Source organism: Ailuropoda melanoleuca, chromosome 2 (assembly GCF_002007445.2).
Source record: "Ailuropoda melanoleuca isolate Jingjing chromosome 2, ASM200744v2, whole genome shotgun sequence".
NCBI lineage: Eukaryota > Metazoa > Chordata > Mammalia > Carnivora > Ursidae > Ailuropoda > Ailuropoda melanoleuca.
This window is the reverse complement of record NC_048219.1, coordinates 7,411,869-7,428,976: the sequence shown is the minus strand read 5'-3', so window position 1 is coordinate 7,428,976 and position 17,108 is coordinate 7,411,869. Positions and strand designations below refer to the sequence as shown.

At 48.7% G+C, this 17,108-nt stretch overlaps 1 protein-coding gene across 7 annotated transcripts in view; it reads left to right on the top strand.

Annotated features, from left to right (window-relative positions):
• The first annotated feature begins 305 nt into the window (after positions 1 to 305).
• The window catches only part of PTAFR (platelet activating factor receptor), a 49,108-nt gene continuing 32,305 nt past the window's right edge, over positions 306 to 17,108 (top strand). For 4 of the 7 annotated variants that reach the window (XR_004621961.1, XR_004621958.1, XR_004621960.1 and 1 more), the window contains exon 1: positions 358 to 457. Coding sequence is in view for 1 of the 7 variants with exons in the window: in XM_034647650.1 (XP_034503541.1) it covers positions 7,968 to 8,093 (126 nt within the window). In the remaining 6 variants the exon portion in view is untranslated. Of the gene's footprint in view, positions 458 to 516; positions 2,418 to 7,941; positions 8,094 to 17,108 lie in introns of those variants that run through there. The other 3 variants (XM_011229101.3, XM_034647658.1, XM_034647650.1) reach the window with 3 other exon arrangements.

The following is a 17,108-nucleotide window of genomic DNA, read 5'->3' as shown; positions in this document are numbered from 1 at the left end:
ACATCTGTCTGTCTTTCTCTGTGTGCCTTTCTCCTTCTCTCACTGTTTTCCTGACTGTCCCCCTCTCTCCCTCTCTTATTCTGTTTTTCTCGGTCCCTCAGTTCTCTTCTCTCTTCCTCGCTCTCATGCTGAGTCTCTCTCCTGGGAGTGCATGCTCTCACTTTCTGCTTTCTCTCTTGTGTCCCAGCTCCCTGGCACGCTGGCCCCTGCCCACACCCCAGCCTTCCCCTGGCTCTGTGAGAACCCTCTGAGTGGTGGTCAGGGCCTGGCCACCCAGCTTGGAGGTTCTGTGCCACCCGTTGGAGGAGTCCTCGGGTCACAGCATTTCCTCCCTGGGGGTGACTTGGCAGTGGTGTGCTCTGTTTCCTCACTTCTGCAATCTCCAGATAGCACGGAGGCTGGGTCTGCAAACAGACACTCAGACCCTGCTGCTGCCGCTCAGCCTTCCCTGACAAAGGTAAGGGGGGGTCACAGCGCTGGCTGGGCAAGGGGGAGGCGTGTGACAAGGTCCTCAGGAGACCAAGGTCGTGCCCCTCACCTGCGCCTGAGCAAACGGGTGGTTCTGTTCTGAAGGGACTCTTGGCATCTTCCTCAGGCTCAGAGTCTGGTGTTTAGAAAGGATTTCTCGTGACCAAACTTGCCAGGAAATCGAGCTCCCCACTTTGGTTGTCTGAGGGCAGGGCCATGCTGAAGTGACCCCAGAGACCTCACTGGGAGCTGACGATGGTGATGAGAAGGGGCTATCTAGATCTCGGGGAGCTGAATGCCATCGGCCTGACCAGCTGCACACGGTCTGGTGGCCAAGTTATGCTCTCGCTCTGCAGCTCAGTTTCTTGCATTGTCGAATGAGGATAGTTCTGCCTCCCCAGCAGGACTGTCGGGAGAAGTACGGGGTCTGGTGCAGGGCTGGGCACTGAGGAACTCAGGAGAGGCCAGGTGTCCCTGGGGAATGATGAAGACAACCAGGTTATTGGGACAAAGGGCCTGGCCTGCAACAGGTTTCCCCCAACAGGTCCCAAGTGGGAGGGACAGGGCACAGGCTAGTCTCTCCTTGTCCTTTGCGGGCAGGAGGTCCAGGCGTGGACCCGGTGAACCAGGGTCACTGTCCAGACACTTGCTCACCTGTGAAGAATGAGGGAGCCCGCAGAGTCTCCGTAAGCCTTCAGGCAGCTCTGATTTAGCTCTGAGTGTGCAGCTGTGTTCCAGGTACTTGGAGTGTGTGTGAGTGTGTGTGAGTGTGTGAATGTGTGCAAGGGCTAGGGAAACAAAGGAAAGAGATGTCCCTTCCTTTAGGTACTGACAATGCAGCCAGAGAAAGAAGTCTGCTCTGGACAAAGGGCGACGGCCCTGGGCCTGAGCTGGGCACTCGGGATTGGCAGGATTTTGATTTTAGCTCTCGTGTCTAGTGTGGGCCTTGGCAACTCAGGAGCCTCGCTTTCCTCTTTCGTCGATTAGGGTTTACAGTTCTGACCTTTGGGTTTGTGGGGGAAGATTAAGTAAGAGGCTGGGTGGGAAACCGCTTTGTCAGTCGTGAGATGTTGCTCAAAAGCGAACTACGAATCCGGACACCGTCCTCCTTACCGTCGATGCCTTTCAGAGGAAGACTTGTCTCGTCCGTTGTTGTGTCCTGGCCCTTAGCTCGGTGTTTGGTGAGCAGTACAATCTTAGAATATGAATGGAATAGATGGATGATGAAGTAATACGTGGTACTTAAAAGAGAATGGACAGCAAGCCGGCGGCCCTGCATCTGGTCCCAGTTCTGCCCCCGGTCCTGTTGTCACCATGGGCAAATCTTTTCTCTTCTCTGGGCCTCAGTTTCCCCACCTGTCCAATAAAGGTTTGGACAAGGAATTATAGTCTATGGGGTTCATGACAAAATCAGCCTCCAGGACTGAGTTCCTGCTCCTGGTTGGTATTGGGGTGGGCGGGGGTGTGATGAGAGGCGGGGGTCCTGTTTGTCCTTTTACAGGGAGACCTTTCTAGAGGGACCCCTCCTCCCCACACTAGGCCTGTGAACCACGCCTCGCCGAGGAGAAGGGGGTGCTCCTCTTTGTCGGGGGCAGCCCCTCCTTCCCCCACCCCCATGAGGCTTGGCCCAGGAGCACGCCCTGACTGGTCCTGGGGGAGGGCGTCTGGGATGGGCGTGGAGCCCATTCCCAGAAGGGCAAATGCTGGGTCCCCAACAGCTCCACCTCTCTGAGCAGCCCCCACTGGGCTCCTTGGCAGCAGGGTGGGTGGGGAGAGAAGCCTCTTGCTGTGTGTCTGTATGTGCGTGTGTCTGTGGTCGTGTGGGCTATACGGGGGCGTCGGCTCAGCTATAGTCACGCAGAACATGTGGAACATGACCAACATGCAGGACGGTCTGGTACAGCCCAGCAGTTCCCAGAAGCAGAATCATCCACCAAACCAGCTGAGAGGTTGGTATACCTTTCTTCCCTTGTGTCTTCAGCCAAAGACGATCCCAAGCCAGACTCTGTGTGTGTGTGTGTGTAGGTGTGAGAGAGAGAGAGACAGAGGAAAAGAGAGAGAATATGTGGGGGGAGGACCACCACTCAGCAGCCCCTCCCCACCCCCTTAGTTCTGTAGGAGGGGGACCCTTAGGGCCTGGGTTTGGTGCTGAGCTCAGCTGGCTGGTGGGAGAAGCATGTCAAACATTCCTGCAGGCCCGTTAATAGTTTCTAAAGTCCATTTCAATTGACCAAAGGCTTTACTGTTGACAAACCCTTTATCACTCCCACCCATCTTATTTTCTTTTTACAACAATGCTTGAATGCTTGAGGTTGCCCCTCCGCCCCCTCTGCAGCTCCCTCACCACCACCAGCCCCCCAGGCCGATTTTTCAGATACAGATCACAAGGCTCAGAACTGGGAAGAGACTCACTCACTCAAGGTGGTGCGGGGCATGGCTGAGACCAGAGTCCGGATCCTCTGATCCCCAGTCCTGTGATTTCTCTTCAGCTGCCCCTGGTTGCAGCTGGTTTGATGCACGGCCAATTGGTTCACTCATTCATTCATTCAACAAACATTTTCTGAGGGGTGGGGAGGAGCTCACAGTTACTGAGCAATAGCTGCTTGCATAGACCGCTTCATTCTGCTCTTAAAACTGCCTGGTGAGGAAGGTTCTATTATCCCCATTTTTCAAACGAGGAAAGGGAGACTCTGAGAGCCAAAGAGCAGGTAGGGAAGAGCAGAGCCCCATGTGGATCCTGGTCTGTGGGACCCCAAGGCCTAGGCCCTGTATCCTACGTTTTTCCCTTGGGCTGGGCCCTGGGTACCCATGAGGGCACTAGCAGAAGGGATACAGGAGTTCCCAGGCTGGAAGGCGTAGTCCTTTGGTGTGATTCCTGGTAAAACGGAGGGGTAAGCCCAGTACAAGGAAGCCCACAGGAAGAAGTGCCTCTCCACTCCCTCCTCCCTGCCCTGGCCTCCTTCCCAGAAGCAAGGAGGAGGGAGGGGGAGGGGACTCACAGATACCATCTGGGTATTTGGGAGCCAGAAGGAAAGACCCAGGCCACATTCAGGGTCCCCCACCTCCATGGGGATGTCCTAGCCCAGCTGAGCAGAGACCGAGTCTCACCAGGGCAATATGTATTCCTGGGGTCAGGGAAGGGCCCTCTGTGAGGAGGGAGACTGGGAAAATCTGGTACCCTGGCCACTCCCACCTCAAGGGCCCTAGGCCTTGTCCCTGACCTCTCCTAGACAAGGAATTCCATTTCTCCACCCAGAAATGTGCCCGGCATGGTGTTGGACTCCTTGTACTCGAAACTGTGGGGAGCCCAGAATTCCCCAGAGGTCAGGATACTTGCTCCCTCAATTCCTGCCCCCCCTTCCCAAATCCCTCCGCTTCTTGGAGAAATGGTAGCGAAAGCACTCCATGAGGGGAATCTTTAAAGAGTATGGCCAGCATGGCCGGGCCAGGGCCCAAATGCCCAGCAACGGCGGAGGTCAGAATAGGAGTAACTCATTCACTGAGCGTCTATTATGCACCGGGCACTTTAGAGGTTTACCTGCCTTCAACCTCAGGGCTGTCCTGTGAGGTCAACGTTGATATTATTCTCATTTTATACACGAGAAGAGTAGGACTCACAGAAGAGAAATGATTAAACTGTCGTGTTTGAGAGGCCTCAGGAAATCTAAGGGCTGGGAGTGACGGAGGCTGGTGTCTGAGGGTTTGGAAGTGAAGGATGAGGGACAATGTGACACTGTGTGTGTGTGTGTGTGTGTTTATCTATTAGTAAAAAAAATTTTTTTTTTGAGACAGAGAGAGTGAGCACATACACGCGAGTCGGGGGGAGGGGCAGAGAAGGAGGAGAGAGCCCTCCAACACTGGGCTCGATCTCACGACCCTGAGATCATGACCTGAGCCAAAACCAAGAGTTGGATGCTTAACTGACTAAGCCACCCAGATGGCCCTATTAGTCAATATTTCTTGAGTGTTTGTTGTGGAGGAGGCCCTGTAGAACATTCTGGTGAAATGCCAGAAGACTTGAACCCAGGGAATTCTAAACTCAAAGGAAAAAGAAACCAACAGCCATTACAACACAGGGTGATGCTCTGTGTTACGGCCACCGCGGGTGGCATCTCTAACTGTCTGGGGTGGAGACGTCAGACTTGCGGCAGCCAGCGTGCCTTGAGCTGTGATATGGGTCAAGCATTTTCTATTTAATCCTGACAACAGCCCTACGAAGTATTCTTCTTATTATTTTTACAGATGAGTAAGCAGAGGCCCATGGGAGGTTAAATGAATTATCTTGGGTAAGAATCAGCTGATGGCATTTTGCCAACTATCACTATCACATTTTGCCAGAAAGATGTGACTGGTTCCCGGAACCTTTCAGAGCTGATACATCTGGAAGCCTGGTGTAAGTGGCTTCAGGCTGCCGTGAGCTCGATGTGAGCAATTGCAATGACTGTGCTGTTATTTTGAGAAACATTTGATCTGATCTAATTAGCAAATTGGATTTCCTGTAGATAGAGTTTTTTAGAGCTGTTGATTGTGAATGCCTTGAATTGTGCTAAGCCCTTTACACGCATTATTCATCGAATATTCATAGCACTCTGGGGAGATATGTGCTTGGAATATCATCAGCTCCGTTCACAAAAGAAGGACCTGAGGCTCAGAGAGTGATGTCCTTGGTGAAGGTCACAAGCTAGGACAAGATAGGGGCAGAATTCGAACCCAGGTTTGTCTGAGCAGAGTCCGTGGTCTTAACCACTGTTCTTTCCAAACACTTCGTATCCTTTATCTCACTGGATGCTCACAAAAACCCCATGTGTCATTGTCCCCATTTTACGGATGAGGCCCAGAGAGGGTCCACAGTTTTACCAAAGTTGCACAGCAGTGGTCTTAAAGTTGAGCCCTAGGATTCTAAGTTAAGGATATACAATGTACTTTCAAACCTCCATTGCTTGGGTCCATCAAGAAAAAATTTTTTTTCAAGATTTTATTTATTTACTTGTCAGAGAGAGACAAGCACAAGCAGGGGGAGAGGCAGGCAGAGGGAGAAGCAGGCTCCCCCCTGAGCAAGGAGTTTGATGTGGGACTTGATCCCAGGACCCCGAGATCCTGACCTGAGCCCAAGGCAGACGCTTCACCAACTGAGCCACCCAGGGGTCCCAAGAAAAGTTTTTTTTAATTGTAAAAACACATGACATAAATGTCCCCTCTTAACAGTTTTTAAGTACACATTACAGCAGTATTGTTCACTATACGCACACTGCTGTAGAGCCGGTCTCTAGAACTTTCCCATCTGGCCTGACTGAAACCATACCCACTGAACCACAATTCTGTTTCTCCTTCCCCCTCGTCCCTGGCAACCACCATTCTACTTTGCGTTTCTTTGAGTTTGAACACTTTAGATACTTCGTGTAAGTGGAATCATTCAGGACCTGCCTTTTGGTAAATGGCTTGTTTCACTTAATCCCAGCTTCGAGGTTCATCCCTGCTGTGGCACGTGACCTGACCCCTTCCTTTTGAAGGCTGCATAGTATTCCCTTCTCCATATATGCCCCGTGTTGTTTCCCATCCATCTGCTGACGCACAGTTGGGTGGCTCCCACATCTTGGTGTTGTGAATAGTGCTGCTATGAACATGGGTGTGTGACTCTTTATTCAAGATCTTGTTTTCAATTCTTTTGGAACTGTACCCAGAAGTAAGATTTCTGGGTCATGTGGTAGTTCTATTTTTAATTTTCTGAGGAAACTGTACTGTTTTCCACCCTGACTGTATCATTTTATATTCCCGCCAACAGCGCACAAAGATTGCAATTTCTCTACGTCCTTACTAGGACTTGTTATTTTCTGCCTTTTTGAGAGTGGCTGTCGTACCAAGTGCGAGGAGCTGTATCACCGTGGGGCTCACGTGCGTTCCCCTGACGATGAGTGGCGTTGCGCATTTTTCATGTGCTTGTTCGCCATTTGCGTATCTCCTTTGGAAAAATCTACTGAAGTCCTTTGCCCACGTTAAAATCAGTTATGATTATTTTGTCGTTGCTGTTATAGTGTTGTAAGAGTTCTTTAAATATTCTGGATATTAACCCCTTACCCAGTGTATGGTTTCTAAATTTTTTCTCCCATTCTCTGGGGTGCCTTTTTCCCTGTTGACTGTTTCCTTTGCTACAGATGTTTAAAGTTTGATGTCCCCCCCCCCATATGTCTATTTTTGCTTCTGTTTCTTGCATTCCTGGTGTCATATCTGAGAAATTATTGCTCATTCCTGTGTTTGGGGGACAACACTTTCCCCCTATGTTTCCTTGTAGGAGTTTTACATTTTTGGATCTTATGTTTTGATCTTTAATCTGTTTTGAGTTAATTTTTGTATGTGGAATAAGAGAAGGGTCCCTCTTCATTCTTTTGTGTGTGGATCTCCAGTTTTCCCCTCAGCACTCGTTGGAAAGGCTCTCCTTTTCCCGTTGTGTAGTCTTGACATCCTTGCCAAAGATCATTTGACCATACGTGTGGGGGTTTAATTTCTGGGCTCTCTGTCCTGTCCCACTGGTCTATATGTATTGCTCTTTACGTTGATACCATGCTGTTTTGATTTTTGTACTTTGTCATATGTTTTGAAATCACAAAGTGTGAGGCCTCCAGCTTTGTTCTTCTTTCTCAAGAGTGTTTTGACTTTTTGGAGTCCTTCAAGATGAGATTCTATCTGAATGTTAGGGTTTTGTTTTCTGTTTCTGCAAAAAATGCCACTGTGACTTTGACAGGGCTTTGGATCTGTAGATGGCTTCGGGTAGTATGGACACTGTAACAATATTAAGTTTTCCAGGCTACGAATGAGGATGTCTGTCCGTTTATCTGTGTCTTCTGTAATTCCTTGCAGCAATGCTTTGTAGTTGAAAACGTACAAGTCATTTGCCTCCTTGGTTAAGTTTATTCCCAGTGTTTTATTCTTTTCGATGCCATTATAAATGGGATTGTATTCTTAATTTCCTTTTCTCTTTGACCCATTTTTATTCTTTTAAGATTTTATTTATTTATTTGAGGGGGGCGCTGCGAGCTGGAGGAGGGACAGCGGGACAAGCAGACTCCCTGCTGAGCATGGATTCCCGACTCAGGGCTCCATCTCAAGACCCCGAGATCATGATCTGAGCCAAAGTCAGACGCTTAACCAACTGAGCCACCCAGTTGGCTCTTTGACTCATTTTTCTTTTTTCTTTTCTTTTCTTTTTTCTTTCTTTCTTTCTTTCTTTCTTTCTTTCTTTCTTTCTTCCTTTCTCTTTCTCTTTCTCTTTCTTTCTTTCTTTCTTTTTCTTCCTTTCTCTTTCTTTTTCTTTCTTTCTTTCTTTCTTTCTTTCTTTCTTTCTTTCTTTCTTTCTTTCTATCAGTGAGAGAGAGTGAGCGACTTGAGGAGGAAATGTATTAATGGGTATGTAGTGTCTGTATATTTAATCCAGCCCCTGAGCTTAAGTAGGCTGGCTGCATCATACCCTACCCACAGCAAGGAGCTTCTGGATCCACGTGCAAATGTCCACTTGGAGCCTGAGACCCTCCCACACCCCACTTCTAGCCCGAGTTGTGTTGGTGATTGTACCCCAAGGCTTGCAGCACTGCAAGGAGCTGCTGGTGCATGAGATCTGCATGAACTTGAATGTGAGTGATTTATAGCTTATAAATATTTAGACATTTGTACTTTAAAAAAAAGATTTATTTATTTATTTGGGAGAGAGAGAGCGCTCTTGTGTGTAGGGGTGAGGGGCAGAAGGAGAGGGAGAGAAGCAGACTCCCCACTGAGTGTACAACCCTCTGGGATGGGGGTGGGGGTCGGGGGCAAGACAATCCCATGACCCAGGGATGACAACCTGAGCCAAAATCAAGAGCCAGATGCTCAACCAACTGAGCCACCCTGGGGCCTGATGTTTGTATTTTTGACCCTGAATGGCCCCACAGATGTTAGGAGCTGGGCTGACTGGTAAACCCAACTTCCCAACCCACAGTCCACAGTGGGGAAGTAACCAGCACATACTTCCTTCCAGATCCAGGTGGTCCCTCCCCTCTGACTGTTCAGCTGAGAATGGGAGTCCAGGTTCCCTAGGGGCATGACGTTCCCAGACAGTATGGGAATGGTAGGGGGTTGGGACTGAATGCTATGCAGGGTAGAGGATGGGATATCCAAATGGCAGAGTTCTTTTCTCTCTATGAATATTTATGGCTCTCCTTGCCTACCCCTAGTTGAGAGCTGCTCCTGGGCTGCTGTCCAGACTTGAGGCATCAGGGAAATGTGCCCTCATGTAAGATTGTTTGGTCGGGGTTGTGGCTGCCTTCTCCCACCAAATGCTCATTCCTTTCCTGACCCGTTAAAAATTTTGTTGGCATTAGACTAAGGCCCTGTCTGGAGCTGACAGGGAAGTCACTATGTGCGTTAGAGCCCCTGGGACAGTGGTGACCATAGTCCCCTCCCCTCACTTCATGTGGCTGAGCCAATGGAGAGAGGGAAGCTCGACCATTGTGACCACTTTGCTTATTTTTGGAACCACTGTTAGAACTGTAAAATTTTGCAAATGAAGAAACAGACTCAGAGAGGCGAAGTCACTTGTCCAAGGTCACACAGCACACAAATGGCAGCGGCAGGTATGAACCCAGGTCTCTCTGACCGTAGAAAGGGGTCATTCTCCCCATCCTTCTGTGCCTTCCCCAGAGAGACTGGACCCTTTTCCTTCATGCCAGTTTCCGCTGAATAGTCATGAGGGGCTTGGTCATTCATTCATTCAGTACTCAATGTCTGACACCGGGGATAAAGAGATGAAAAAGTTCTAGTCCCTGCCCTCCAGAAGCTCCGGCGTGGTGAGGAAATGGCCGTAGAAATCAATACTTACAACACACCGTATCAAGTGCTATACTGAGGAACATGCCCAGTTCCATGGTGACCAAAAGTAGAAGGCAACTAACTCACTCTGCCTGGGGAAATCAGGGAGGGCATCCTAGAGGAAGCATTCTTTAGATTGGGTCTTAAAGGAAGAGTAGGAGTTGAGTAGGTCAAGCAAGAGGCAGAAGGCACTCTCAGAAGGGGGGCAGCCACATGTGCAAAGGCACAGAGGTTTGAGAAGAAACGGAGTTTTCAGAGAAGCAGCAGGAAGTTTAGTGTGGCTGGAATACCGGGCGCATAGTAAAAGAGGCTGGAGGGAGATGAGGTGCGAAAGGAGCTTGGATTTGATCCTGGGCAATGGGGAGCCATAGAAGGTGGGAGGTTAGTCGAGTATGGGGCTGACGGTGGGCTGAAGCGCAGCACCTCTCAAACTTCAGCGTACCCACGGATCACCCGGCCGTCTTGTGGAAACAGACTCGGTGCAGCAGGTCTGGGTGGAGGGGGAGAGTCCGTGTTTCCAACAAACTCAGCGGGTCCCGCTGGGCCGAGGACCACGATCTGAGTTTGTGAGGCGGTGGAGGCTCACTCTGTCTGGTCGCGGGGAGGCTGCTCTCTGGAGCCGGCCGCTGCCGGTGCCCTTCTGTCACGGGGTAGGTCAGGCCTCTTCCATCTCCTCGGGTCGGTCCTCTTGCAGCTCTCACAGAGAGGGCACAGAGGTCAAACTTATTGGTTGCCAGACATCTGTTGACTCAACAAACGCTTACCAGGCTCCTGCTCCGGCCACGCGTGTGCCGGGGGCTGGGGATGCAGACGGGAATTGGAAAGGCCACTTTGTGGTCCATGTCACCACGCCCTCTTGCCTCCAAGATGGCTGATGGCTTCTCTGCTTGCCCTTTGTCCCCGACGATCTCTTTGCTGCCCGGCAGCCAGGGAGTCAGACCCTGTTGCTCGGCTGCCTGACACAGTCCGGCGGCTCTCCAGTGTTCGTAAAAGAAACTTCCACCTCCTCACCATGGCTTAGGAGCCGTCTGGGGTTGGTTACCCTCAGATCTCATCCAGTTGTCCCCAGTTCTTACTCCCCTAGGACCGCATGAAGCTTTCAGTTCCTTGAACACGACACATTTGTGCCTATCTTAGGATGTGATGAGCTTACTCCCACTGCGGACCCTTTGCACATGAGACACTCGGCCTAGAATACTCTTCTTCCAGATTTTTCTCTTGACTTGTTCCTTCTCACTTTTTAGATTTCAGCCAGCAGAAGATTTGGGTTTTGACAGGACATTAAAGCTTGTACAATCTGGGGGCTCTCTTGCAGAAAAGTGACCAAACTGCAAATACACAATTAGACACCAGAGTTAGGAGGGGGCCTTGAAGCTTACGCTTCATTGGCCTCAGGATAAATCTTCCTCTGGTTTTGTTTATAGGTCACCTCCTCTGAGAAGCCTTCCCTGGTCACTCTATTTAAAGCAGCCCCTCACCCAAGCTTTGTCATGTCACTATCTTTATTTCTTTTATTGAATTCATCACATTTTGAAATTATTGTGTTCTTTTATCTCTCTGTTTTGGTCTGTTTTCCCTTACTAGGGAGTAAGCTCTTCAAGGCAGGAGTCTTGCCTGGTTTTTTCGTGCAGTATCCCCTACGAAGTGCCCAGCCCCCAGCAGGGTATCCGTCCCTGTCAGGTGAATGAATGGACATGTCGTCTGCCCTCCAGGAGCTGTGGTCTAGTGTGGCAAGAGGACACACAGGCAATTTCAATGGTATAAGAAGCCATATGCTATGGGAGCTCAGAGGATGAAGACTTAACTGGGTCTGGGGGCAGACAGCAGGGTGTGAGAGAGGCAGGGAGGCTTAGGAAGAACCAGCTGCAGGGAAAGAGGCCGAGGCAGTCTTCAAGTGTGATCAGTAGGTAGCCAGGCAGAGCGAGGGAGAGAAGCATGAACAAAGGCATGGAGGTCTGAGCCGCCAGGCCCAGAAAAAACTCAGCTGATTACATTTTGGGTGACGTCAAAGGGTTCCACTGCAAAGGGACGGCTGGGTGCTAAGTTTGGGAGGAAGGCTAAGAGATTGGGAGTCCCATGAAGGCCAGGATCTGGGAAGACCGAAGATGTAGGAAAAGCCAGGGTGACAGGTACTGGAGGCCCCCAGTGCAAGGCTTTGGGCAAAGGCAGGGGTTCCACCCAAGAGCCCCCACACTGATTCTGGTCCTGTAGCGGGAAGGAAGAGGCCTATGCTGGGCTTCCTGTGGGGGCCTGTGGGCTGGGGAAGCTCTAGGCCCAGACAGACCTGATGGCATACTGTTACAGGTTGGGTTTACAGGGAAGCTGACTCTGGAATGGAGATTAGCATGCAGGAACGTTTTTCCTGAACTGTTTTAAAGCAAAGTCGAGATACTGTATACTTCTACCTATAAATACTTCACTACGTGTATCTTATAAATGAGGAATTAAAACATATAAAAATATAGAACCATAATATCATTATCACTGCTAACAAAATTAATATTGATCTCTCTCTTTTTTTTAAAGATTTTATTTATTTGACAGAGAGAAACACAGCGAGAGAGGGAACACAAGCAGGGGGAGTGGGAGAGGGAGAAGCAGGCTTCCTGCTGAGCAGGGAGCCTGACACGGGACTTGATCCCAGCACCCTGGGATCATGACCTGAGCCGAAGGCAGACACTTAACAACTGAGCCACCCAGGTGCCCCTTAACATTGATTTCTTAAGTCCAGCTAATACCGAGTCTGTGTTTGAGTTCTTCCAATTGTCTAAAAACTAGTTTTTACAGTTACTTTGTTTGAATCAGGATACAAGCAAGGTACACACAGCAATTATTTGCTCAACTAAGCTTCTTGAATGAGAACTTAACATTCCACCTCCTTGCTTCTCCCTCCTTCCTCAACTCATGCTTTGGACGAAGCTCTCCTGACGACTATGGTGGGAGCTGGAGTTCCCTGTCGCCACACGCTGTGTTTGCTTTCCTTTTCCTTTTTTTTTTTTTTTTTTAGATTTTATCTATTTGAGAGAGAGAGAGAGAGAGCATGAGCAAGGGGAGGGGCAGAGGGAGAAGGAGAAGCTGGCTCCATCCCAGGACCCTGGGACCATGACCTGAGCCGAAGGCAGACGCTTCACCAACTGAGCCCCCCAGGCGTCCCTACTTTTCTGTCTGCATCCTACTTGATCTCCCGTGGCTCTTCCTGCTGCTGGCCCCCACTTCCCTGCTCTTGAAAGCTTCTCCAGCATGGCACTCCTACCTCTCTGTCCTGTCCCTGCCTCCCTCACAGGTTTCTCCTCCCCTTCTGACTTCTCAGGGAATTTTGGGCTCTTCAGGGTTTAACTCTGGATCCTTCGGAATTTTGAGGCTCTCCAAATATGTCCCCGGCTGGATTCATCCTCTGCACCCCCACACTGTCCCTCCTCAGTGTCTTCTCCATGAAGATGGGTGCCACCCCCAGCCCCAGTCATCTGGGCCAGAAACCTGGCAGTCCCAATCCATCTTCCATCCATCACCAAGTTCCTTCCATTCAGTCTCCCAAATAACTTGGACAACCATCCATTTCCTCCATTTGCCCCTTCGCGCTCCAAGCCTCCTCTGGCCCCGCAGACAACAGCAGTTGTCTGGATGTTCTCTCCCTCCTTCTGGTCTGAAGCCCCTCTGGTTCGTTATGTACATGGCAGTCAAAGCCCTCTTCCCAAACCCAGATCCAGGGTCGTCCCTTTCTTGTTCAATACCCTTCAGTGAACCCCCATATTCTACAAACTCCTTAGCCTAATATTCAAGACCTTTCTTAAGTTGACCAATACATACTTACTTTGTGGGCCCTATCTCTCCTCACCATCCCCCCCCCATGCACTTTAAGGTCTAGCTAGACCAGGTGTCTCCAGTTCCCCGAGGACAAGGTCCATCCTCTCCTCTTCCAGGACTCCGCATGCGCGGTCCCTCTGCCCGGGGCTTCTCATCCGGCTAACTCCTTCTCGTCCTTCCGCATTGGCAGGAGGTCACTCCTGACCCTCAGGTCTGGGTAGGGGCACCATCTCAGAATCAGCCCGACTTCTGGGAACTCCACCGTCATAACAACTGTCGCTTGCCTACTTCTGAATCTCTCTTCTGCAGAACGGGCTGTGGGCCCTGGTGGGGCAGAGACTGGGTCTGGTCTCTGAGGCCTCAGCACCCTGCCCAGGGCCGGGAGCAGTGGGTGCTTGCCGAGCGAATGCGTGGATGAGGGACTGAATGGGTGAGTTGGGTTCACCTGGGTGTGTGCTCCATTCACATAATGAGAAAAAAATTTTTAAATGAGTGCCAAAAAAATTCATGATGAGCAAATACCAAAATTTTAAATGAAGACAGGATCATAATAGTGCCAGGCAGAGCCACGTTAGACCCTGAGGCAAAAGGAACAATGTGAAATACTGATTTTGATTTTTTTAAGATAGTACGTTAAAATATTATTAATCTTGATCACTGAGGATTTCAGCAACCCCTTACATTTTGCACTTAGGTGGGCGCCTCCACAAGCCTTACACCAGTCCTGATCCTGGTGGGAAGGCTTTCTCAACAGGTCTGGACAGGCATGGCACAGGAGACAGGGCCCAAGGAGATATCCTGGCTTGAATCCTCTGGCTATAGGAGGACTATTTCCAGTGGAGTGTTGCCCCCACCCCACTAAGCTGGAGCCTAAACCCAAGAAGAGGAAGGGACTTACTTAGGGGTGGGGTTGGATGGTGGGGATGGGTAGGGACGGGACTTCTTCAAAGAGTCAGAGGGAACCCCACGCACTGCCCAGCTGTGGGCTCCTTCTGCGTCTTTCTGAGGTCCCAGGAAGAGGGTCCCCCAAGGCATGAAGGTCCAGCAGGAGAAAGAAACAGGGCCAGTCCCTGAGAAATGGGCATCTTGGGCTCAAAGGAAAGGTGAGGGGACTGTGATTTTATTTATTTATTTATTTATTTTTAGATTTTATTTATTTATTCGACAGAGATAGAGACAGCCAGCGAGAGAGGAACACAAGCAGGGGGAGTGGGAGAGGAAGAAGCAGGCTCATAGCGGAAGAGCCTGATGTGGGGCTCGATCCCATAACGCCGGGATCACGCCCTGAGCCGAAGGCAGACGCTTAACCGCTGTGCCACCCAGGCGCCTCTATTTACTTATTTTTTATTTAAGTTCTTCATTGTAATTCCAGTAGAGTTAGCATCCTGTATTATATTAGTTTCAGGTGTACAATATAGTGATTCAACGATTGTACATTATTCGGTGTTCATTGTGAAAAGTGTCCTCTTAACCCCTTTCACCTACTTCACTCCTCCCCCCCCCCACCTCCCCTCTGGTAACCCCCAGCGTGTGCACTATAGTTGACAGTCTTTCTTGGTTTCTCTCTCTCTCTCTCTCTCTCTCTCTCGGAGCAGCAATTTTAAAATCTTCTGGTCTCAGTACCTCTCTTTTATATCTTTAAAAATTATTGAGGGCCTCAGAGAGCTTTTGTTTACATGGATCATATCCATCAGTATTTTCTTTTTTTTTTTTTTAAGGCTTTATGTATTTATTTGAGAGAGACAGCAACAGAGATAGCAAGAGAGAGCACGAGCCAGGAGGACAGGGAGAGGCAGGAAGCCCAACGCAGGGCTGGATCCCAGGACCCTGGGATCATGACCTGAGCTGAAGGCAGACGCTCAACCAACTGAGCCCTCCAGGCAGCACCCCCATCCGTATTTTCCATATTCAAAATTAAAACTAAGACTTTTGAAAAATTTTTGTCTTTAAATACAAAACCCAATGATAAGCTCGTTCCATGGCAGCACAAATAACATTTTTAGCAAAAATTAGCTAACAATTTCAAAACACAAATACTTTAGAGTGGCCTTGATTTACATTTGTTTGCAAATCTCTCTAACCATGGGTTTAATAGAAGACAGCTAGATTCTCATATCTGCCCCTGCATTCAGTCTATCGTGGTATGTTGTTTCGGTTGAAGTAAATGAAGAAAATCTGCCCTTACACAGATATGTATTTGTAGTGGGAGGGATATTTTATTGCCTTTTTCAGATAATTGATGGTGCTCTTCTTTGATACGCCAACAAAGCTCCAGAAATGGTAGTTTCTTAAAAGTCAGTTGCAATATGGACCCTACGTCATACCAGTGAACCTTCTGCAATCTGTTCCGCAGCTATGTTTGGACATGTCTCGCCCTTTGATTCTTTTATCGATGCACAATTATGAAACTGGCCTTCCTCATTTGGAAACTATCGGTTCACTAAGTTATGCAGGTTTTCCAAACACTGACCTGTCCCTAAAGGATTTTTTTAAAGTTACATTCATTAATATCGCCAGCAATCTCATCAGAAAATTCTTCAAGGATTAGGAAGCTGTCAAACTCCTACCAGCAGATACAGTTTTTCCGAAGATACTAGTTTTCTCCAAAGTTCAAATTTTATCATTGGCAACAAATACTGTTTGTTTTCCTTGAAGCGATGGGTTCCCTTTGTTCTTATTTGAGCAAATAGGATACCCACATCTGAAAAACCATAGTCGGACAGTCGTTTTTTCAAGTGCTAGTGATGATCTGTGGAAAGGTTCAGCTTACGACTCCATGGCTTAGGCGCTTTTCCTGAAGAACCACTGACTTCAGTGAGCAGAAACGTTGCATTTCCCATTTAGACACACAGAATATTAAAAAGATGTGTACTCAAGATTTAATATAACTGATAATTTCCTTGCTTTATCAAGGAAATTGGCTGCTTTGCTTTTTTTAAGTTTAATTAAATTAAATTTTATTTTATTTTATTTTATTTTATTTTATTTTATTTTATTTTATTTTATTTTTCACTGAGTAGTGCCCGGCTGTAAAAATACAGCTCCGACTCCCGTTTGGTGCCACTGCCTTGATTTGTGCTTGAGAACCAGCGGTTTTATTCACTCTGTACCATCAATGCAAATGTCAACACAATGAAAGGGCAAATAATGTCTTGGTATTATTATGACAATAGTTTTTTTAAAAATTTGTTTGAGAGAGAGAGACAGAGAGAGAGCAGGAGCAGAGAGAGAACATGGGGGGAGGCAGGGAGAAGAAGAAGCAGGCTCCCCGCCGAGCAAGGAGCCCGATGAGGGGCTCGATCCCAGGACCCAGGGATCATGATCTGAGCTGAAGGCAGACACCTCACCGACTGAGCCACCCAGGTCCCGCTATGACAATAGTTTTGACCTCATGAATCCCCTGAAAGTTCTCAGAGTTATTCCTTTCTCCTCTCTCACTTCTGCGGACCACCCTTTGAGAAGTATTATCCTAGAGCTTTGGGATCGGATGGCAGGACCATGGTTAGGAGGGGAAGAGACCCCAGCCGAGCAGAAGTTAGCAATTTCGCTGCCGGGGAAGCAGCACAGAGCTACGTCATTCAAAACAACTATGTAACTCACCATGTGACTTGAAGCTGAGTTTTTTGTTTTTAAAGGAATCACAATTATTTATCGGCATAATGAAACCTACATTTATTGAATTTAGCATAGACACGCCACCACCACACTAAATGGGGCAAAGCATACAAATTCCCTGAATTATCAAAATTCCAATTAGAGCTAGTTGTTTCTTTTTTCTTTTTTTTTCAACTGAAATGCAGTTGATATACAATGTTCTCTTAGTTTTGTACAACATAGTGATTTGACAGCTGTGTGATGCGTTCACACACAGGTGTAGCTGCCATCTGTCACCCGACAACGCTATTCTAGTCCCATTGACTACATTCCCTGTGCCGGGCCTTTCATCCCTGTGACTCATTCATTCCATGACTGGAAGTCTGCACCTCCCCCTCCCCTCA